Raw genomic sequence first — 25480 nt, 5'->3', positions numbered from 1 at the left:
AAACAGATACTTTTATAGAAATATTCCAAATATCCACTTGAACTTGCTCCACGTTTGTTTCTTATTTTCCTTTCCAGCAGTGATGCCCTACCTAACAGATGCTGCTTTCATGTAATAATTACAGAAGTTCTGGGCAAACTCCAAACTTCATGAGCTGTCATCACCTCAAGCAACACATAAGCCATCTACATCTCAGTGTAACAGTACTAACAGAAAGCAAGCTATTTTAATATTTCCAGTGAGATACCTTTAAACTCTTTCATTTCTTTTCAATGTGAGTCTATGCGAAATACATCAAAAGATCTTGCCTTTTGCCCCCACTTGCAAAGGAAAAAGTAGGGATGTAGGATCAGCACCGGAGTGCTAACCACAAGGCCAATGGATCAAACGCATCAGCTGCTCCTGTAGTTGTTGTGTAGTACTGTCGAGTCAATTCTGACCCACAGCGACCCTCTACAGGATTTCCAAGAAGCAGTTGGTGACCTTGAACCGCCGACCCTGCAGTTCAAACTGCTTTACAATCTGGCGCATTAACCCACAGCACCACATTAATACTCCACGAACAAGTTGCTCCTAGGAAACCCTATACAGAGTTGCTATGAGTCGGACTGACTGGATGGCATTAAACAACCAAAAGGGAAAAAAATAAATAAGATATAAAGCCATCCCCAAAGTACTTTGTATTAGTGTTAGTGCTATTATTAACAATTAACAATGATGATTACCTTAAATGTATATTCCACATTTGATACTTTTCATGAATGATATTTATACATTGAACAGATTTATGACTGCATTTTTATAGAAAAAAAAACATTAAAACTAGACCACAATGGAACTAGAACAACTACTCCTTTACCTGATTGACACAGACAGTTAAGCTCTGGACTGCTAACCAAAGGGCAGTTCAGACCCACTCAGAAGCACCTCAGAAGAAAGGCTTAGCAATCTTCTATCAAAACGTCACAGCCTTGCAAATAGTATGGTGCACAGTTCTACTCTGCGCACATGGCGTCAACAAGAGTTGAAGTCAACACAAAGATAACTGGTTTTATGCTAAAGTTCTAGGTGTTTACATTGGTATTCTTGGATGCTAAATTTTTTTAACAGTCAATATTTAAATGTTGTTGTTGCTGAGTGCTGTCGAGTGGATTCCAACCCATAGTGACCCTGGACAGGGTTTCCGAGGCTGTAAATCTTTATGGGAGCTTGTATTATCCACCATGATAAGCAAACTATATTCAAACGTATATAATGTCTCTTCTAGCCACAGTCTGTAACCACCGTTCTGCCCTGCTGAGTCTTTGTAAGAAAAAATGGGAGAAGATACTGATAGTATGACATGATTCAGCTGGTGATGTTAGCAGAGTTCCTTTATAACTGTGAAAAGTTGAAACTCCAGCATGGGTATAAAATAAGCCATCTCAGAAGCAGAAAAGGGATCTCACTACATCCAAAAGAAAGAGTCAGGAATGGAGGACATCCTGAACCTTCCAGACTCAGGGACAGAAAGCTGAGACATGGGAGCAGAGGCAGAGAAGCAGTAACAGCAGAAGCAAGAACCAGAGCATGAGACACAGCAGTGGGCTACTCAGCCCATGGAGCAAGTAAAGCTGAGTGACTGAGCATAAGGCTTCCTTGTAACAGTGGAATACCTCTAGAAAGGAGCTCTGGTAGCGTAGTAGTTAAGAGTCGGACTACTAACCTCCAGGTCAGCAGTTCGATACACACGAGAAAGATGAGGCTTTCTGCTCCTGTAAAGATTTACAGTCTCGGAAACCCTATACAGGGTCACTATGAGTCAGAACTGACCACATGGCAGACACACCACCACCTCTAGGCACTTAAGTGGGGGAAGTAGGTTTGCTAACCCCCAGAGCTAGAGCCTAGCGTCTTCAGGATATGGCTTGAGGGGGAGCGGTGTATTCCATGGGCATTTATCAGCAGCTGACTGGAATAACTGTGCCCTGAGCATTTTCAGATGCTCAATTGTGACCCATTAACTTCCCTAATAAACCGCCATAACTTTGAGTATTGTTTCTGAGTTCTGTGTGGTCATTTCAATGATCTATTAAACACATCTGAATAGACAGGGCTTAGGGAGGAATAGTTGGTACCATATTTTTTTGCAGTAGTGAACTTGAAACAACTTGGCTAGTCCTAAAACGAACATGAAAAGTATCACTCAATCAATCTTGGCAAACCCTGAGTTAACACTCTCTGCTTCTAAATGAAAAGCTGACAGTTCAAGTCTATCCAGAAGTATCTCAGAAGAAAGATCTTAAGATCCCCTTCTGAAAAGTCAGCCATCCAAAACTCTGCTGAGCACAGTTCTATTGGCATGCAAGGAGGGTTTTACTGTGAGTCAGAACTGACTCAACAGCACGGGGATATGAAATTGTCACAATGGTATCATAAAAAAAAAAAAAAAAAACCACGGTAATATGTTAGTACTATGAGCCAAACCTCACCCACACAAAAGTGAACTTGGGAGCAAGACACAGAAACCCAGAAACTGTCCATTCCACCTCCCGCAGAACACACCCGCTCATCTTGGTTCCTCCCCAACTCCTTTCCAAAAGCAGCATCACTGAATTGCCACTAATGCTGAGGATATTGCAACTCAAGGGAAATACAAGGACAAAAAGAAAAGGGGAGAAAAAAAAAAGCCATCATCGTAACCTCCTAGTAGTTCTGTACATGAGTCACAATAACATCTGCTCAAAGACCTAGAGGCTGTATCAACATCAACATGAACAATAGTGGGCAAACTTTTTCTATAAAAGGACAGAAAGAAAATAGTCAAGACTTTTTGGTCATTCAGTCTCTGTCACAACTAATCAACTGTGTCGTTGTTGCCAAAAAGCAGCCAGAGACAAAAAGTGAAGAAATAGATGTGTTTCAATAAAACTTTATTTAAAAAAATATATGGCAAGCTGTAGTTGGCCAACCCACGGACTTGAGGATAATGGGGTTGAGACTCATTTCCAAATTCCAAAAGGGAATAGTACTTAACTTGCTTTGTTATCAACATTATATAAACCACTGACCATTGTGGCTACCCGTTTATGAATTCCAATGGTAACAGCAGCATTAACAATAGTGTCAAAAGCAGAAACAATGAATATTACTTACTTTATTCCAGAGATTCAACGGTTCAGGTACATCATCTCATTTCATTCCCTAAAAGTTCCATGATATCCAAACGAAACCCAGTGCCATCGTGTCAATAGTGACCCTATATAGGGGTTTCCAAGCCCAAAGATCTTTACAGGGGCATCTGTCTCCCAGGGAGTGGCTGACTGATTTCAACAGCCAACCTTGTGGTTAGGAGTCCAGTGCTTATCCTCTGGTACCACCCAGTCTCCTTAACAACCTCTGAGGGCAACTAAGGCTTGGAATAAGCAAAAGTCTTTCCACTGTGGCAAAGCTCATATTGGAATCAAGAACGATCGCTGTTGTTGTTGTTGTTAAGTGCTGTTAAATCAGTTTTGATCCACAGTGAACCTGCGTAGGGTTTCTCAGGAATGGCTGGTAAGCCTGAACTACCAACCTTACGGTTCAAATCGCTTTTGCAGCATTAACCCACATCACCACAACAGGACTCGGGACTACCTATACAATTCCAAAATTCATACTCTTACACACTACACCTCCCAAGCAAAAATAGCATTATCGCCTAAGAGGAACTGAGATAAATCCATCCAATTAGAGGCATGTGATTACAATCTAGACCATTAAATAAAGCTTTCAGAAACAACCTGCTTCATCTTTGGTTAACTTTAAAACGTTCCCTCTAGCAAATAATAAGTCTTTCTCTTAGCAGTCTCACTCTTTCAGAAACATTTGTATTTAGGGGTGTGGTGTAGCACTGTAGGGGGTAAGCACTGAACTGCTAACCACAAGGTTGGTGGTTCAAACCCACCAGTCATTCTTCAGAAACCCTATACAGGGTTTGCTATGAGTCAGAACCAACTCCAGGGCATGTAACAACAACAAGCTTTGCATTGGGCTGTTAACCACTAGGTCAGCAGTTCGAGTCCACCAGCCACTCCGAGGAAAAAGATGAGGCTTTCGACTCCCTTAAAGATTTACAGCCTCACAAACCCAATGTTGTTGTTGTTACGTGCCATCGAGTCAGTTCTGACTCATAGCAACACTGTATAGGGTTTCCAAGGAGTGGCTGGTGAGTTTGAACCACCAAGCTTGAGACTAAGTGTTTATGCTAAGGTGCGGAACCAACAGGAAAACACACAACCACCACAACTGTACTTCAGCGCCTAGTCTTACAGCTGCTTTGCTATGGTTTTAAGGGGCTTGTCTGAAGTACCAAAGGTAACAGGCAACAACTCTTACTCTTTCCTGCCCTTTCTGTGTCTATTAGCCAAATGCTAAGGAGAGTCTCTGATGAACCCAGTGTTCTTTAGACTGCACTGCTTCAGTCTAAAGTCACCACTGGTACTGTGCAATTTTCAGGAAGAACTATTCCAAGCATGAGGATTGTTATGCAGTGACTTGATATCTGCCTTATAATTTTCGTCTTTTACTCTGATTTTCTCAATTACATCAAGCCAAGTGACTTCAAAGTTTCTTCCAAACCAGTTCACATCCTTCAGACTTAAAAAAGCAAACTGATTCATAGTGATCCTCTACAACAGAGTAAAACTGCCAGATCTTCCTTGTGGTGAGTGGCCAGTGGGGTTGAACCACTGACTTTTCACTTAGCAGCTGAGTGCTTAACTGCTGCACCACCAGCGCTCCTTTATTCTTCTGAGGGATTCACTAAATGACAACAGCTTTATTGGAACACAGCCAGTTTCTCAAGGATTCTCTATGGCAGCTTTCATATTACATTGACAAAGCTGAGACTATATGGCCTCCAAAGCTAAGATATTTACCATCTGACCCTTAACAAAAACAAGTGTGTCAGCCACAGAACTAGAACTATGCGCCTGTTAAGTATTACAGGCAATGCCTAAATTCAGACACAATCCACGCCAGAAATTCAAAAAGGAGTTTCCTTCAATCCAGAGTAAAAGACAGCATCATCCCAAACAAAGGTGTCACTTATATACATGGGGGTTCCAAAAAATTTTGAGGGAAAATGGCACTGAAAGATAATGGAATTTTTCTACCAACTTTTTTGAAACCCCCTGTACATGCTTAACTAAGTACTGGGAAAGGTTTAAGGCCTTTCAATCCTTCACTGCCATGTGCAATTGGAGATGCAGAGGGGATATAATTTCCAATTTCCTGACTAACAGCATTCTTAGTCTAAATTGATGAACTGTAAATAGCAGGCCACTTTATGCCTCCTCCTAACTGATATCGGAGCCACAAAGTACAAAACAATAAATTTTCTTTGGGTTTCTTGGCAAGAGGCTATATCATATGTAATTCTGGCCTTCATCTCCCAATTTCCTTCATTTATCAGACATAGTGACAAAAAGCTCTAATTAGATAATTCTAATGAGAAGGAACTGGTTGTGATAGAAGACTTCAGAGTCACTATCTGTTCTTTGCAAAACAAAACAGATAGGCTATTCTTCCTGTAGGGGCAGGAGATTTATCAATAGACAAAAGAATGCAAAAAGCCAATAGATAAGGTGTAATTAAAGATCGGGCCTATAAATTTTACACTGACATAAATTCAACAGATTTGCAGGTGAAAATTCAGGATTTAAAACCAGAGCATCATTATGAAAATGATATCTTTCGCTTCTATATGCAACAACATTGCCTAATACATAGATTTATTATTAAGACTAATACTCTATGCCTCCAAGCTGATTCATACAAAGAATGCGAATTATTCAATGCCAAAGCAATTTCCAAAGTGGTCTATCTTCCTGAAGCACTCCTCTTTCATTAGCTATAAAACATGTTTCCATATACTTTTGAACATCAAAAGCTCTTTTAGAAATACCAATCCATCTATTATATTTTTTGGTGGAAGTTGGTAGATGTATAATCCAGAAATTGTATATTCTTGTGTGCCTTTATTTTTTGGCACTTAAAATATAAGAAAAGTATTTCCCATGTAATATTCCATACAACAGTCACAAAGTTTGTTCTATTCAATGATTCAAAGGCTAAAACTAAAATAAAAATGAGAAGAACCGGACAATACCATAGAATAGATGGCTGAAAAATATTCAGTTAACAGGCTGATTTGAAAATAAAGTTGCATTTCTTGGGTATGAGCATAACAGACCATTTGGCCATCTGATACTCTGTCATGTTTAGCATTCATTTAGCAGCTCAAGGCTAGCCATATTATACATACTCACAAAAGCTCAAAAGAGAGAACAGAAAAGGCTGTGTCTTTTAGAAAATTACAACTTTAGAACAATAACTCATTAGCAAGTAAAGTTCAGAAATAAATGCAAATGGAGGTGGGGAGAGAAACAGGTTGAGAAAACAGCTGGGAAACATAAATTAAAGTACTTATAACCTTGAGGAAAAAACATGGTTGACTACTTCAACTGTTAGTGAACTACAAAATGTTTGATCATCGAGTAGAACTCAGGCGTGAAAGTGATTACAAAATGAGATGTTAACTAGTCTGTGAGAGCCAGATCAGAACAATTCAACTCACCAGAGTAGGCCCAGTACGGGTCGCCAGAAGCCTTGCGCCTGCGGATCTGCACTGAGCTGCCGTGTCTGTTCTCGTGCAGGGTCCCAACATAGCCTTCTGTTAACGCTGCAATAGAGAGAGAGACCCGTAATAAGACAGAGTCAGCACTCCGATGAGACACAGCAAGGGTGTACATGGTTGGAACTAAGAGTCCATCCATAAACACTTTAGAAGAAGATCTGGTGATCTATTTTTTAAAAAAAACCAGCCACCGAATATCCTATGGAACACAGTTCTGCTCTGACACGTATAAGCCACCATGAGTTGTATTTGACTCAGGCAACTGGTTTGGGTGACATCACAAAAACACACACCTTGGGGATGACTGAATATAAACATCGTAAGTTCTGGTGTGGCGCTGTAGGATAAGCACGTTATTGCCAACCTTAAATGTCACTTACAGGTGGTTTGAACCCAATAGCACATCCTTGGAAACCCTGTATAGGGTCACTGTGAGTTGGAACCGACTCACAGCACTTAACAACAACAACATTTTACAAAAGAATCAGCTCCAGGAAAATCTAGAGAGATTGTTACAATTACTATTAATATTTTTTTGAAAAAAGCTAACAATGAATCTTTGTGCCAAGAAGCTGGTGCGCTAAGAGCTTTACATATATTATCTTCTTTGACCTGCCAAAACATCACCAAGCAGTAGATACAATTATCAGGAACATTCTGTAGCTAAGCAAACAGAAATTTAAAAAGGATAAGACACTTGCCCAAGGTCACAGAATTAGTAGATATGGAACCTGCTTTTTGAGTCCTATGTACCAGTATGAGCCTATGTCCAGATGTCCAGTGTGCAAAGGCCCTCTATAGGCTCATTTATTTTCATGGAGCAGGAACTGAGGCTTGGGGATGCTGTCCCATGAAATACTTCATGCTTACACAGCCCCGAGTCACACAGGTAAGCATACAGCAGATGAGAGAACATTCCAGGGTCAAAATAGGTCCTTTGCTACCAAGAAGTGATCATGGCCTTGAAACACCATCTATGGCCTTGGAGATGTGTTCACTAAGAAAAATAGTTATCCAAATCCTTCAGAACACATGTAGTCTACCTGTTGCATCTGAGGTTCTGAAATAAGAACTTCTCCAAAGTAAACTATAATTCACAAAATAAACATTGCTTAATAATATATTATTATTATTATAAGGAGTTCTGGTAGCATAGTGGTTATGAATTGGGCTGTGAACCTCAAGGTCAAGCAGTTCGAAACTACCAGCGGTTCCACGGGAGAAAGATGAGGCGTTCTGCTCCCGTAAAGATTTACAGCCTCGGAAACCCTGTGCAGGGTTGCTATGAGTCGGAACCAACTCCACAACAACCACAATAATATATTAAAACAAAACAAAAAAGAACAACTCAAACTGAGTCCAATCAGGCAAATAGAAGGAAAAATATTCTTTACTATTACTGAGAACTTCCATCTGCCTGTTCCAGGGTTCAAAGCTCTATCCTACCAGAGACTCTATGTATACAAATGTATTCTGTGGTGAGCCCACCCAGAATTTACTAATTGTAAGAAGAAGACAAATATCACAGGTGCCCAGAATTCAAAGTGAAATAGAATCACACTTTGAACAATACATCCCCAGCTGACTGTGTTAATATTTAAATGTACCCAAACAGAATCAAGTTGTTTTTTGCAAGCAAGGAAAATGGTTGGGGAAGTGTGTATTCAATTTAAGATGAAGGTGGCGCCATGAAAACATATTACCAAATTAACATTCCCATTCCAAGTCAGTCAATGATGGGATTTGATAATGATGGTAATAATAACACAACCGCCATGATGCCCATTAGCTTCGTCAACAATGTAACACCCATGAAAAATTATAAAACGTGAACTACTTTACGCCTCTATGTCTGTTGCTAAGATGGGCTTTAAAGGAAGTAATGCTTTGCAGAAAGAATAAAGATGTTCCACAGAGATGAGCCATTTAGAGGGAAATGTGATGATGATATCATCCAAATGTTGTTTTGTAGTGTACCATCAAGTTAATTTCGACTCATAGTGAAACTTCAGGACAGAGTGGCATTGGCAATTTGCTCCTTAAGGTGGCAGCCTTGAAAAATCTAAAGGGCACAATTCTATTCTACACACATGGAGTAACCATGAGTTGGAATCAACTTGATGGCAAGTACTTTGGGTTTGGCTTCCGTCTCTTAAACTAGTTTTCTTCCACCAAACTGCACTGAATAATAAATAGGACACTCACAGCTTGTCTATGCATAGAGCAAAGTTTTGTTTTTTGCCTTTGTTTTTTCAAGCTTTTCTTGTGAATTGAGTGATAGTTTACATGGGAGAACATCAGTTTTATACTCATTCTACCCTATTTCATTTCATTGCAATGATTATAGTCCCTCCATACATCATCATTCAACAGTATTTGCTTACATTCCCTCTGTTTTATTTTGTTTTGATGTACACAAACACTCTCAGGAATATAGACTCATTTAAACAACCAAAGGGTACATTCTGCAAGCCTGCTTCCTGGCCTCCAGCACATAGCCGTTCTGTTTCCCTGAGTTTAGAGTTCTCAGCTGCTCACTCTCTCCACGTCATCATCTCTGCCTCCATCTCTGTGTTGATGGTTCTCTGGATAAGGTCCCATATTCCGCTCAGGCTCTTCTCCTTTCATGGTCCTAGGGTCCTCTGTTCCTGGAAGGTTGAATTAATTACTACCCCTGCAAAGTGGTTACAAATCGGGCTGCGAACTGTCAGCAGTTCGAATCCACCAGCTGTTCCTTAGGAGAAAGATGAGGCTTTCTGCTCCCGTAAAGATTTACAGCCTCGGAAACCCTGTACAGGGTCCCTGTGAGTTGGTTCCAACTCCACGGCACATAACCACCACCACCACCACCTGTTTATGTTACAAAACTTCTAGAAAGGTTTGATTTTAGTTTGCTATTAATGTATCTGTTTACTGTGCTTTTCTTACCGTTATTGTTAAGTGCTGTTAAGTCGCTTCCGACACAGTGACCTTGTGTAAGGTTTCCTAGGAGCCACTGGTGAGTGTGAACCACCAACCTTGTGGGTAAAACCAACCTTATGGTCGAGTGCTTGTCCTGTGGCTTTATACCAGAACTCTTAGAGTTAGTTCAATCTAAATAATTTCAAAATACTCCTTTTTTGTATCATTAACAATTTACTGAACATAGAGTAGTAAATGCAGCTTTCCTTCATCTAAGGATTTGAGCTTTAGTTTCCTTGTTTGAAAAACTGAGATAAAACACCAACCTTATAAGATTATAATGAAACCAACACAAGTACAGAACTTAGGTCAGCACTGGATTCTAAAGGTCACCACGGTGTTACAACATGGCCTCGATAAACTAGTAAGAGTGGTTTCCCTTGGCACTGTGTCCTTGTGAAGAATTCATCTTAGTTCAGGAAACCAGATATCAAAGATCATTCCAGAGCTGTTTCAGAATAAATCAGTAATAATTTAATTGAATGAAAGATCTGCTTGACACAAATTGTTTATCAGTTCTGGCTCCTTTGCAATGTTGGTTAGAGTGGGTACAGAAATCTTTACATTGTTGTTGTTGTGAAGTGCCATCAAGCCGTTCCTGACCCACAGCGACCCTGTATAGGATTGCCAAAGAGCGAATGGTGAGCATGCACCACCGACCTATCGAGTCAAAATGACTTGATAGTTTAATCATATTTAGAACATTTTGACTATCTAGTAACTCTGGTGGACTCCTGGTGTGGTGTTGTAGGATAACCACTGTAACGTAAGGTCGGTTTGAAAGGCAAAGTTGGCACTTCAAACTTAACAGCCACTCCTTGGAAACCCTATACAGGGTCTACATGAATTAGAACCAACTCGACAGCACTTAATTATAACAGCAGTAGCTCTGAAAAAGCAGGTTACAAGTTGGGCTGCTAACCCCAAGGCCAGCAGTTTGCACCTACCAGCCACTCCATGGGAGAAAGATAGGGTTCTCTATTCTGGGTCACTATGAGTTTGAACCAACTTGATGACATGCAGAAGCAAGCAGCAGCAGCAAGAGAATTTTTCATGTCTTGTATAAAGAAGAATGTGGCATCAGGATTGGAGGAAGAGCCTCCTTAACAATCTGAGATACACAGATAACACAACCTTGCTTGCTGGAAACAAGGAGAACTGGAATTACTTACTAACGAAGATCAAAGAATACACCTTCAATGCAAATTGCACCTCACTGTAAAGAAAACAAAATTTGTCACAATTGGACCAATCAATAACATGATATGTTGAGAAAAGATTGAGGCTGTCAAAAGGCTTCATTTTACTTGGATCTACTGTCAACACTCAAAGAAGCAGCAGATAAGAAATCAAAAGACCTATTTCATTAGGCAAACCTGCCGCACAAAACCTCTTTAAAATGTTCAACAGCAAAGATGTCAGTTTGAGAACTAAGGTGTACCTGACTGAAGCCATGGTATTTCAATTGTCTCATAGGCTTGTGGAAGTTGCACAATGAATGAGGAAGACCATAAAAGAATTGATGCATTTGAGTTATGGTGTTAGAGGAGAATAGTAAAAGTATCATGGACTGCCAGAAGAACAAATAAATTTTTGTTACAAGTAGTCAGAATGGGCCTTAGAAGTCAGCATGACGAGGAAGATTGTAGCAGAACTGATGCATTTGAATTATGGTGTTGGGAGAAGAATATTGAAAGTACCATAGAATGCCAAAACAAAAAACAAATCTATCTTGAAAGAAGTGGAACCAGAATGTTCTTTAGTAGAGACGATGACTGGACGTTATCTCTTGTAATTTAGGCATGTTGTAAATGTAGGGACCAGTCCCTGGAGAACGAAATCAGCAGGAAAAAAAAAGACACCCCCCTCCCCCCAATGAGATGAAGTGACACAGTGACAGCAACAATGGGCTCAAATATAAAAATAATTCTGAGGATGGTACAGGTCTGCCCAGTGTTTTGATCTGTTGTGTACAGGGTTTCTATGAGTTGATACAGACTCAACAGCACCTAACAACAGTCAAAAAATGCTATACTGATTTTTAAATCTTCTATTAAATAAACGTGGATCAATTTATCTTATTGGTTTAAGACCTTTTTGTTATTTAGCACCCTGAGCTGCTTTAAAACATAAAAATTATACCCTGGGCTCAATCCCCAGAGATTCTGATTTAATATTAATAGGTGACGAATGAGACCCAGATATCAGTATGTTGTTTTTCAAGTTTTCCAGGTGATTCTATTTTGAAACCAGAGATAAAACCACAAACTTCCATGGTGAGCTAGAACCAAGGTCCCATTCAAGTCTGCCATTCCCAGCAATTGCCCCCTTGTAACTTGTTACTTGACGAGTTACGTCCAAACAGCGATAAAGGGTTGGCCAGCCAGTACTACACAGCCTGTTGTAGAAATCACACCAGAGTGGCATCAACTTTAGAATTCAGACAAAGGAGTCTGAAGAGAGCCAGAACACAGTTCTAACCTGAAAGCTCAAACACAAACAAATGAAAGAGCTATGCACAGTAAGGGAGGAAGGTGGCTTTCTTGAAGGGTATCAGTCCTGTTGTAGTTGTTAAGTATCATGGAGTCGGTTTTGACTCATAATGACCCTGCACAGGGTTTCTGAGGCTGTAAATCTTTATGGGAGCAGAACGCCTCATCTGTCTCCCGTGGAACAGCTGATAGTTTCAAACTTCCGACCTTGGGGTGAGCAGTCCAATTCATAACCATTACGCTACCAGAGTACCTTCCAAAAGATGGGAGAAAGATGAGGCTTTCTGCTCCCATAAAGATTTACAGCCTCGGAAACCCTATTCAGGGTCGCTTGAGTCAGAGCCAACTCCACAGTACACTGCCAACACCACCACCATCCAAAAAAATACCCCTTCTTCACTTAGAAGATGCTTCTGGAATTGCAATACCCACTACAAGCTCCATTTGTTTATAATTTTTTTCCCCTGAAAAAGAGGGATACCAGTAATGTCCCTTGTTTGAGTGGCTTCAGTGTTGGCAGCAGTAATACCTACCGTAGCAGGAAAGTAAGGCGAGCGAGAATCCAGGTAACTGAAAATTCCCAATTAGTTACAAGTAAACTCTAATCCCAACAGTCTGTATGTAGAATGGACATGCTGTTACTGTTGTGTGTCCTCATGCCATTTCCAACTCACAGCAACCCCATGTGACAGCGTTTTCTATGCCGAAACTGTTAGTGAACAGGTAGCCAGATCTTTACCCCTGTGGAGCAGCTGGTTGTTGTTGTTGTTGTTGTTAAGTGCCATCGAGTCGGTTCCGACCCATAGCGACCCTGTATAGGGTTTCCGAGGGTGTAAATCTTTGACATTTAGGTTAGCAGCAGAGCACTTAACCATTGTGTCATGAGGTCTCCTTAGAATAGATTCTGGCTATTGGTTTGGGGCCACCACTTTTGCCTTTTCTGCAGATTGTTACAATGCAAATCTACAAATACATATCCAGTTCAAGTAAACATCAAAAGGTACCCCCATCCCCCTTCAATGCAAAGTAATGGAATCTAAACCCCAAGGAGCACATAGTTTTCCAGCCAGCCACCCACATGCATTTACTCTGGGAGTAATTACATTACTAAGGAAGTCAAGTTGAGTAGAAAAACTGCCTGTCTCAATGTAGTGAGATTGTACACAGCATAGGCAGGATGCAGAGGAAATCATGCTTTTGAAGGGAATGCTATTAGTTCCCTGGGAATGAGAAGCACATGTATCCCTCAGTTATAATAAGCCTATCACCTCAGGGCAGCTTGGCACATGACACAAGGTAAGTGTTGAATAAATAGTGAGTGAATGAAAAAATACATACATAAATGACAGAAAGATGAGAATGACTGTTCAAGAAGGGAGAAGAGGATGTTGTAAGTGTGTGTGTTTACATAAGTCAAAGCACAACTACAACCTGGTTCCCCAAGATCTCTTACAAGCCATGCACCACAAAGAGCAAACACTTAAAACATGAAGCTGGAACTGAATCACACTAATTGAGTACTTAAGATCCATTACTATAGGGAGACAACTCAGAAATGAGTAGCAAGAGGACCGAATCACCTTGCACTAAGATTTAAACATATAAACTATCAGCATAAAAAGGAGCTCTGGTAGCATTGTGGTTATGAGTTGGGCTGCTAACCTCGAGGTCAGCAGTTCGAAACTTCCAGATGTTAGGTGACAGAAAGATGAGCCTTTCTGCTCAGTAAAGATTTACAACCTCGGAAACCCTATACTGGGTTGCTGTGAGTCGGAATAGATTCCATGGCACGTAAGTGCCACCATCAGCCACAGAAAAGGGACTCACTATATTTAGATTTTTTTTTTCCTTTTCATTCCATTTATGTCAGCAATGTGGAATTCATTTTCCGTCCACTGAGAGGTTGTTGTTAATTGGCAGTGAGTCGGTTTCTACTCATAGCGATCCAATATAGGGTTTCCAAGGAGTGGCTAGTGGGTTTGAACTGCTGGGCTTGTGGTTCAAACTGACCTTATAGTCCTGTGCTTGTCCTACAGCTTATCCTCCAATGAGAGGCAAATCAAGTTACTGGCACTTCCGTAATTTAAAACACATCTTCTCCTCAAATGCATTTAAATCATATGATGAGGTTCTGGGTGTTGGTATGTGTGTTTTTCTTTTAACAACTGTAAAAATAACTATCTTAACAACAGTGGAACAATGTATATGGATAGTCTATTAAGGAACTTAAAAGCAAATTTTGACAAGGAACAGAGATGTGCAAACAGACACAATCTATGGCTCCCGAGTAAAGATACAGCGTCAACAAACCAAATTGTATCAATGTTAAAACCTGTACTCTTCTAAGCTCAAACAGTCAACCAGTGGCCACGTGGCAATGATATGGTGTGGCTATGAATCATGCTATTGATTTTCAATATCTTCTGTGCAGAAAATTAAATTATGCAAATGCATGCCTTTACGGAGCCTTACCTTAATGTAAAATTGCATAGTTGCTTATGTCAGCAACTTAATTACACAATTAAAAATGAAGCATGCTTATGAAAATATGTAGTTTCACTCTTTAGAATGGACAAGAAGTATAAATCTGCCTATGGTCATGGTGTGAATAAAAGGAGGGAGGAGTTAGCATTATGCAAACATATATTCCACCAAGTTCTATAGCACCAAGCTCATTAGGGTTTGCAGAGCCCAAGTACTTTGTCAGCAGAATGTGCAAGAGGGCTTTTAGTATTATTATACAGCTTCATGAGGCCTGGGTGGGACAAACAGTACACCTGCTTAATTGCTAACAGAAAGGTTGGAGGTTCAAGTCTATCTAGAGACTTTAGAGTAAAGGCCTGCTAAATCTCCTTAAAAAAACAATCAGCCATTGAAATTCCTAGGGAATACAGTTCTACTCTGACATACATGGAGTCACCATGAGCCAAAAATGTACTAGATAACAACAGAATGACTGGTTATAACCTTTCAAGGAATCTGCGATCTTGGTAACACAACATCATAAAAGGCGATTGGGACATACATACTTTACACTGGCGTAGACTCACTTCTTGAGGAAGTCACCTCTGGTATAATTTTAACCAACTGTCTCCTCACTCTCTCCCTTCTCCCCTCTCCCTCTCTCTGCTTTTTCTCTGTTGGGCTAGCAAATGTAGATGTGAGGTTTATCAAACTAAGTAAGCCTTCAAGGGCAGGGTAGTATAATAATGAAATGGATTCAAAAGAGAGAAATTCAGGTACTCACATGGCCCAGCAGAAGCTGAGTCTCAATTTTGACAAGATAAGAGTCGAGGTTTCAACACCAATATCTTTAACTAGCCAATGATGCTTATGTTTCACTCAGCAGGAGAAATCTTAAGTCAACTTGATTGCTATGCAGAAAGCTAAATGAGTGACAGGTATTTTCATGGGGGAGTTTTCATAAACTCCATCGCCTTTCAGAACTTCTACTGCATATACCTTATTTCCAGCCTGAAGCAAAAAAGATAAAAATGTTTCCAGACCCAAAGGCCCAATCTTTTCACATAAAAATATCCTGAGTTGCCTATGACTGAAGATAGCAATAAAATTCTTTCCCGATATGCATGATTTCGCTGTCCAGAGCCACCGGACACTGCTTTTAACAATAAATGTTTTTATTCTGGGAATATAAAAGCAGATGTGAATCCCATCTGCCTAACTGTAAATGATGAAGATTCTGTGTAATCCTTATAATCAGGATTTCATAGAAATTTTTACTTAACATAAGGGGGGAATAAAAGGCGTTGAAACTGCTTTAACCTTCCTATTAACCCACACTCCACTAAATTCTACAATATAGACGTCTTTTCTTAGGTCTATTTGATTAAAGAAGGGTCACACTGAGTCTATACAGAACATGATATTACATATCGATAGAGATGACAGAGAATGGTTTTTTCTCCCAAAACCACAAATTCATGAACAGTAATCAGAATAAATCTATGGTCTGTGTTTGCCAAATGTGTCCCTTTCCAATTCATTTGTATTATCTAGAAATGAACAGAGAGTCTGACCAACACATAAGACATGGTGAGCAAGCATTTAAAAAATAACAAATGCATCCCTCCACACTATTGTTTCATCTTATACTGGACCAATAGTAGAGTATGTTTATCATGGGAACTCCCTAAACTGCTATTAAAAGTATGGCCCCATATCTTGCTATACTCAAAGCACAATCATGAGTGACGGTGTACATCCAATTCTAGGTCATTCCAAAGGACCAAGAAGCCTGAGCGGATAAGTCAGCTTCCATTCAAAATTTAAAACATCGGAGCAAAGAAATTCTGGCTCCCCGTTACCAAAGTAGAAATTATTCAGAATGATAAATGGATGCCTCTCCTAAGAGTCCAACTTCTCTGCCAGAGTTACTGCCAAAAACAAGCCCTCTAAAAATAAGCAATAGGTACTCACATTTTCAAATCCAGAACACAGATTTTCAGAATGGCAAGCAAGCAGTTAAGCAGGCTGTTTATATCTATTATAACCGCTCATACAACAAACAAATTAAAGATCCCTTAAGGACGGTGAGATCCCCATCAAGTACAATTTTCTCTAAATTTTAAAGAGCGTTTAAGAACATTAAATCCCACACAATAGTCTAAAACGAATAAATCTTTATCCTTTTTGTGGCTACAATGGGCAAATGTATCAAATTATACTTAAAGTAATTAAATATTCTGATTAGTCTCTCATTTCCTTTGTGCCTGTATTTCAATTAATTGAAGCAAAATGTACTTGGTGAATGTCCCACAAAGTAGAATCAAGAAGTGTGCTCTCTTGTTTAACTAGAGCCATTACAAATGTTCTGTCTAGGTGTTTGTGATGCTGAGTTAACCTCAAATAACAATAGATTTATATTACAGTAAATTACCTATTTTATCATATTCCAAAGCACTTATTGTCTCAACTAAAATATAAAAGAATTTCATCATCTAACGTGATGAAGAGACTTAATAGTGAACCTTTTGTGTGTTTCAGTAAAAAAAGATTCCTGACAACAACTATGGACTGACGTACGTGGCAGCATCAACCTGAACTCAGTCGACAAATGAAAGAGTCAAGAACAGAATAAAATTATAAGAACAGAGGATCTGGAAGGTTAGTCTATGATCAAAACAATTACAATGTGAAAAAAGGTAAACACAGAGGAACAGAGATCCAGGTGGTAAGAAGGGCAGGTAGATTACTGGATAAAATAGACTGTCTTAAATAGAGGGAAGAACTAATGGAATATAAGGTAACCACAATGGGGTGAGGGGGGGTTTACTCTGGGTGTTGGGGGGGGCAATACAAGAAGAGGGGAGGAGGCAGAAGAACAAGATAGATAGGGGAACACTGAGACAGGTTTGCATGGCCTAGTGGGACAGAGGTAAATAGTGATGCATACTCAACCTTGGAACAACAGGGCTCTGGAATACAGGGATCTAGGTATAGCTTGAAGAGGGTAAATAATACTAAAATCCTTGACTGCCTTATGAATATTAGTTTCCCTTGCCTACTACTGTAAAACAGACACTTGAGTGGGATAGAAAGGAATGTTGGGAAACATGATTAGAGAAAACTTGTAAGCCCACCTTCCGCCTATAACTGATTTGAATACCTAAAAGGGGTTCTACAACTTGCCCAGTGACATAGGCCTCATTCAAAGCCTATACAGAGTATAGGACCTTAGGTGGAATCCTAAGTCCCATTCACAACCTTATGAGGTGAGACATTCCCACTAAAAAGGACAAGCAGACTGAAACAGCTACAGTGACAGAAGATACATGATGAACCTGACCTATACTCAGAGCGGTAGTTACTCTAAATACCAACAAAGAGGGAAAGAGTCTTCAAATCAAGTTTCAATGCTATCTGTTCTGTACACAGGGTAGATAGGGATGGGCAACTTAGACATTGGTTACCTAAAATGAGGAGGGCAATAAAGGCACGAACTGACTGGCTTACAAGGTTTCAAGAGGGAGTTTAGCTTAGGAGTATGGGGGGGAAAGAAAGAGTCCCCACTGAATAGCTGTCATCTTGTCTCGATGGGTCTGGTGAAAAGAGATGGGGATAAGATTTGTAAGATTCAATAGTGAATAACTGTTATCATGACTAATTGCGACTGTCACAATTGTAAAGGTAGAAGTTTTGTAACAAAAAAAGGAGAGCGGTTAATCTTACAGTCCATCCTAGGATCTTACAGAGGATCCTAGGACCATCAAGAGAGGAACGCACAAGCAGAGTGGGGGACCTTATCCAGAGAAGCAGCACCAGAGATGGGGGCATGGAGAGGGGGAGCGGCTGAGGACTCTAGATTCATGGACTAAGAAGAGAAGGACTAAGAGCTGGTAGCCATGAGCAGACTTGCAGAATGTGCCCTTTGGAGATGTAAATTATTATATATGCCTGAGTGGGTTTTTTTGTTTGTGTGTTTTTTAAAAAGCTAAAGTGGATAGAGAAAATTACTGTTTACTGATGGTACATGGAGGGGATTATAATCAATGCAATGAAACAAGGTATATGACTTGTTGAATGTAAAACGGATGATATGCCCTGTAAACTTACACTCAATCCACAATAAAAACCTTAAAATAAAAAAATAAAATAAAGGATTACTAAAACACATAAGGAATTCAAGGGGAAAAGGAATTGCACAGCTATGTAATATCCCAAGAAGAAAAAGAAATGCAAAATAAAGAAAAAGAAAAATGACTGACATCAGACAGAGAAGAAAGTAACTATTCTCTCTTAGACTTCTTAAAATAACACCAATTTTAAAAGTCAGATTCTTTTGGGTTTTTTTTTAAACAGACAATACTAAAGACAGTGGAAAAATTTCAGCCATTCCTCCACTAATAATTCTGTCCTGGTTTAAAAACTGCAAAACTGAAAATACATGCTTCCCCCAACAGGATAAACACCAGACCACAAGGGCAGTTTAAACTGCAAGGTCGGTGGTTAAAACTCACCAGCCGCTCCTAGATAACCCTATACAGGGTTACTACAAGTCAGAACCAACTTGGCACTTAACAACAATAACATATATTTGGTCAAACATTTAATTTATTCACCCTTAATGTGATGGTTGGAACTGTGGTTGCCATGGCAAGGGCAGACCCAATGATTTATGTGACCCTGCGTGCTGGATGTTCCCAATCCTGCTATAAAGCCACTGTGTTCCCACTGATACTACATCTTTAAGTGTCGAGTCAATTCTGACTCATAGTAACCCTGTATATAGGGTTTCTGAGGAGCGGGTGGTGCATTTGAACCATCGACCTTGCAATTCAAACCAACCTTAACAGTCGAGTGACTATCCTACCACAGCACAACATCAAGAATCTATACTACAACTACTATTGTAAAAATTGTATTTTAGGAACTGTAAAAATCTCTACAAGTTAATAGCGACTATTGTTGTTGTTGTTAAGTACTGTCAAGTGTGGTTCAAACTGACCTTAAGGTCCAGTGCTTATCCTACAGCACCACACCAGGAATGAGTACACCTGGTCAAAGGTAAAAAACATCACAAGTGAAACACAGTCTCTGCATGGCCCTCAGAATACTAATTTTATATATATACAAATGTGTGTGGAGTCCTGGTGTGGCGCTATGGGTTAATGTGCCAGACTGCAAAGCCGTTTTAACTGCAAGGTCGGCGGTTCAAGCTCACCAGCCGCTTCTCGGAAACCCTATGCAGGGTCGCTAAGGGTTGGAATCAACTCTATGGCACTTAACAACAACATATATGAGTGTAAGTAGCTCTGGTAGCAGTTCAAAACTACCAGCAATTCCACGGGAGAAAGGTGAGGCTTTCTCCTCCCGTAAAGATTTACAGCCTCAGAAACCCTGTACAGGATTGCTATGAGTTGTGACCAACTCCATAGCACATAACCACCACCACCACCACATATATATATGTGTGTAAATAAAGTAAGTATTTTAAGCTCCTCTTCCCAACAAAAGAGTCAGCTGTTTAGGATAAAGTCATGTTCAGATGTCTTTATTGTTGATGTCAGTTGCCTTGGATTCACTTCTGACTCGTGCGATCCTTATACAGGCTTTCCAAGAAGCAGCTGGTGGGTTTGAACCAGCTGTTAGCAGTGGTTAGCAGTCCATTGCTTATTCTGCAGGACTACAACAGTACTCCATGTTCTGATACTTATGGCATAATATCGTAGAATAGTATTTCCAACATTTTTTGGAGAATAGCCAATTATAACTGCATAAACACTGGTTATAGTCTATATAAAAATCAAAGTTACTGTCTTATATTTCAAGCAGAAATAAACATTAAGTTACCACTTGAATTAAGAAAGCAAATACGAAAGTGATATACTGATTACATAAATCCTCTTCATTCACATTATCTTGTTCAAAATTTACGATCATGACTGCCTATGAAATTGTTACTCCTTAGAAAGAATAAATGTCACAAATTGAGTATTTTATGCAGTTGAGTGACTTAATGTTGTTATTAAGAGCCACTGAGTAGATTCCAAGTCATAGAGCCCCTGACTAGGGTTTCCCAGGAGCAGCTGGTGAGTTTGAAATGTTGACTTTATGACTAGTTGTCCAGTGTTTATCATATAGTTCCACGACAGGACTCCTGAGTCTTTCACAGGTTCTTGTTAAGGGCTGTCAAGTCTGTCCTGACTCACAGTAACCCTTTATGGGGTTTCTGAGAATGTTTGGCAAGTGTGAAACTTGCGGTTCAAAATCAACCTTGAGGTGCAGTGCTTATCCTATGTAGGCATAAAAAAACAAAACAAAAAAAGAGTTACCATTGACTCAAACCACCATTGTCAGTCTGTCATACGGTGGTAGCTTGCATGTTGCTCAGATGCTGGAAACAATACCACCAGTTACTTAACTACCAGCTGGGGTACTCATGGTGGACAAATTTCAGCAGACTAAACAAGACTACAAAGAAGAAAAGGCAGCCTACTTCTGAATGACGGTCACTGAAAACCTTATGAATAGCAGCAGAAGACTGTCAGATACAGTGCCATAAGATGAAAACTTTATTAATAGCAACAGAATAGTGTCATATATAGTGCCCAAATATGAGCCCCTCAGATCAGAAGGGACTCAAAATATGACTGTCAACGTGCTGCCTCCTCAAAATAGAGTTAAGCAAAATGTTGTGAAAGGAGCAGAGCTTTAGGAACCTTCATTTGCTGATGGGGGACAACAAAAAATGCAGTGAAACAACTGCAAACATCCATTGATAATCAGAACATGGAATATACGAGGTGTCCATGAAGAACCTGTACACAGAACAAGAGGCAGTTGATCAAAGAGCATAAGGAAATACTGAATAGTTTAAAATGAGGAAAGGGGTGCAGCAGGGTTAAATCCTTTCATGAAAGTAATTCAATCTCTATGCTGAGCAAATAATCTGAGAAGATGGATTATAAGAAGAAGAATGTGGCATCAGGATTGGAGAAAGATATTAACTATCTGTGATATGCAGAGGATACAAACTGTGTTTGTCTGAAGAGAATAGGACTTAAAATACTTACTGATGAAGATCAAGGACTACACCGTCATCAGAATGGGTTGTATGCTTTAATGTAAAGAAAACAAAAGTCCTCAAAACTGGACCAGTAATAACATCATGATAATTGTAGAAAAGACTGAATTTGTCAAATAATTCATTTTGCTTGGATCCATTATCAACACTCACAGAAGCAGCAGTAATGAAAATCAAAGGGAATATGACATTGGGCAAATCTGATGCAAAAGTCACCTTTAAAGTATTCAAGAGCAAAGATATTAATTAGAGGTCTAAAATGTGCCTGACCCAAGCCATGGTAGTTTCATTTGTCTCATATGCATGTGGACTTTGGACAATGAATAAGGAACCTTGTAGAAGAATCAATGCATTTGAATTGTGGTGGTGGCAAAGAATATTGAAAGTACCACGGACTGCCAGAAGAACAAACAAATCTGTCTTGGAAGAAATGCAGTCAGAATACTCCTTAGAAGACAGTATGATAAGATTTCATCTCGCTTACTTTGAACATATTCTATCAGGAGGTACCAGTCCCTGAAGAAGGATATCATGCTTACTAAATTGAAGGGTCAGTCAGTGAAAAAAACAAAAACAAAAAACCCGAAAACTCCCAGAGATGGATTGATGCGGTGGCAGCAGTTATGGGCTCCAATTTAAAAGGAATTACGAAGACAGTGCAGGACTGGGTAGGCTTTGTTTGTGGTTTCCTGTTGTCCATATGGTTGCTATAAGTCACAACTGACTGAATGGCACCTGACAACAGCAACAAACTGACTCAATTGCAGTTCATGTAATCCCTATGTTGCAGAGTAGGACTGCAGACTATAGGGTTTTCAATGTCTACAACCTTTGGGAATAGATCCCTAGTGGTGTACTAGGTAAGCACTCACCTGCTAACCTGAAGGCCAACAATTCAATCCCATCACCATTCCACGGAAGAAAGATGTGCTTCTGTAAAGATTTCAGCCTTGCAAACCCGATAGAGCCATTCTACCCTGTTGTAGGGTTGTCGAGAGCATTTGGAAATGTCTTAATGGTAACGGGTTTGTTTTTTGGAAAGTAGAACACTAGCCTTTGTGCTCAGATGTCTCGGTGTAGATTTAAAAAAAAAAAAAAAACAGAACTTTTTATTGTGAATCAAGAGAGAAGGTTTATAGAGCATATCATTGGTTTTACATTCAATAAATCATAAACTTTGCTTCATTACATAGTTGCAAACCCTCCATGTACCAACAGTTACAGCATTTACCTCTATTCACTCCAACCACTACATTCCTCCCTGTGTCTCCTGCCAACCCCATCCTTCCTCTGCCAACTTCCCTCAGGTTGTATATTGCCTGCTGCATCATTTCTGTGCAGATTTGAACTGTCAATCTTCCTGTTTTTACCATCGTGTGACTTGGCATACATACATCCCATGGAAAATATTGAATGACTATTATGTTGTTGAGCTTTTTTAAATAGAAAAAAACCCAACTTGGATATTTCTGGGCATACACTATCGGAAACATGGCACATCTACCAACTCTAATCAAATGCAACAGCAGGAATCAGATAATTCACTTTTTCAAATCTGATAGGTAAGTGAACTTCACAACAAACAAAATAGCAGCATGAGAAAGTTGGACAATGTATAAAGCAAACCGTAGAAGAATCGATACATCTGAATTATGGTGTTGGAGAAGAAAACAAAAAGTACCATGGACTGCTAGAAAAAGAAACAAATCCATTTCAAAGAAATATTTCATCTCAGGTCCCCGGAGAAGGACATCCTGCTTGGTAAAGTGGAGGGTCAGTGAAGGTGAGGACTCCCAAGGAGATGGACTGACCCAGTGGCAGCAGCAAAGACCTTAAACGTAACAACCATTGTGAGGATGGCATAAGACTGGACATTGTTTCACTCTGTTGTACATAAGGTCATTATGAGTTTGAATTGACTTGAAGGCATCAAAAACAAGATAATATCCAACCAAGGTTGATCTTTGCAAACATTATCCATCAGCAGAAGCTCTATTTAAGAAGGGTTAGCAATCAAAATTTTTAATTTCTAGTTCTGTCTGGCATTCATCAAGCTACTACCTCACGCTGGGGTAGACCTGATTCCAAAGCTGTCAGTTTATTAAGTCCTATCACTTGGGATGTACAAGGCCACTTTAGAAATAGCACTTTCATCCTAGCCAGCCTAGTCTGTTTATTCACCAAAGCTTTGTGCTTCTGTTGGGCAAAGTAATTACTCGCTTATCATGTTTAACCTCTGTTTATTTATGCACAAATACTCCCAATTTACAGCATATTCAAGTTCTGATGAACTGAACTTACAACTGTCTTGCTTTGCTAGTTTGTTTGTTTTAAGGCTTTAAATTTTTATTTATGCATGTACTGAAATGGACTACTGGTGTGCTGCTGTAGGATCAGCACTGGACTGCCAACCACAAGGTTGATGGTTCAAACCCATCAGCTGCTCCTAGGAAACCCTATACAGGATGAGTCGGAACTGACTTGAAGGGAGGCACCTATCAACAACAACATGAACTGAAATATATCTGTAAGTTCATATATTATGGTTCCAGCTTTGTAAGACAAAGATCAAATTTATAAAGATATTGATAATAAAGGTTAAAAATAATAAAGAAAGCTTCAGAAAAATGTGGTATTTGACTTACTTCAGAAATGACTTCCAATGGAGTCATCAGAAATGAACCCCATGGGAAGTCAGGGATTACCTGTAGTTACTAACTCCTTCTGGCCAAAAAGAGAAATTTGTGGTCTGGTATACCACCATTGTATATTCAACAATGGACACCCCATTTTGCTGTTACTTTTGGCACTTTCAGACCATTCTAGGGGCAACTGATATATGCATAAATTAAAAGAGATACATACATTTTTAAAAAATGAAGAATATGTTACAATCGTAAAGAATGCAAGTATGGGAGGAGTTTACTTAAGAGAAGGACATTTCATTTCAGTTGAAGGCATTGGAGGGAGGAAAGGTAAGAGTTCAAGATGAGATGGGGGAAAGAGAGGTGTGGGAGAAGCAAGCATAAGGATCCTGAGGAAGGAAAAAGTTTGGTCTAAGAAGCCAGCAGGGCTGAAGCACAGTGAGCGGCTGAAAGAGAATGAAACAGGAGGCAAAGGATGAACAAGGAAGGACAGGATAACACAGGACATCTTAAAGCTTTGTAATGTGCAATTAGAAGGAGATAAAGGACTCTCTCTAACTGTGAATTCAATAAGGTCTGATGTATGCTCTAAAAAAAAACCAACAGTAACAAGGAGCCATGGTGTTGAAGAGAGTTAAGCATTGCGATTCTAACAAAAAGGTTGGTGTTCTCAATCCAACTACCCTATCCATCCTGGTGTGGTGCTGTGGACTAATGCACTGGACTGCAAAGTCAGTTTGAACCACAAGGTCAGTGGTTCAAGCTCACCAGCTGCTCCTTGGAAACCCTGAATAGGGTCTCCAGGGGTCGGAATCAACTGGACGGCACTTAATAATAACAACAACAAACTCATCAATTGCTAAATGATTTCCAGCATCACAAACCTATGATGCAATTCTTCTCTGTGCTTTATAAGGCTACTGTGAGTTGGGGTCAAACTGATGACCATGGTTTTTTTTTAAAAAAAAAAAAAAAAAAACATTTTATTGCAATAGAATGGTTTTTTGAAGCATATTTATAAAGTTGTGCAGCTATGACCATAATCTAAATTTTAAAATATTTTTGCTAATGTTGTCGTCGTTAATGGTTCTCAAGTTGGCTCTGACACACGGCAACCCCACGTACCATAGGTCCTGCGGCGTTTCATGATTGTTGGTAAAGTGTGGTAGTATGTCCACTA

General features: G+C 39.7%; 1 protein-coding gene across 2 annotated transcripts in view; it reads right to left on the bottom strand.

Moving 5' to 3' along the window:
* The window catches only part of PTPRG (protein tyrosine phosphatase, receptor type, G), a 1006925-nt gene that overhangs the window by 771244 nt on the left and 210201 nt on the right, over positions 1-25480 (bottom strand). For both annotated transcript variants that reach the window (XM_006862095.1, XM_006862096.1), the window contains exon 2: positions 6599-6703. In XM_006862095.1, the coding sequence (XP_006862157.1) occupies positions 6599-6703 (105 nt within the window). The remainder of the gene's footprint in view (positions 1-6598; positions 6704-25480) is intronic.

The sequence above is a fragment of the Chrysochloris asiatica genome, unplaced genomic scaffold (assembly GCF_000296735.1).
Source record: "Chrysochloris asiatica unplaced genomic scaffold, ChrAsi1.0 scaffold00046, whole genome shotgun sequence".
NCBI lineage: Eukaryota > Metazoa > Chordata > Mammalia > Afrosoricida > Chrysochloridae > Chrysochloris > Chrysochloris asiatica.
This window is presented reverse-complemented; position numbering and strand designations above follow the sequence as displayed.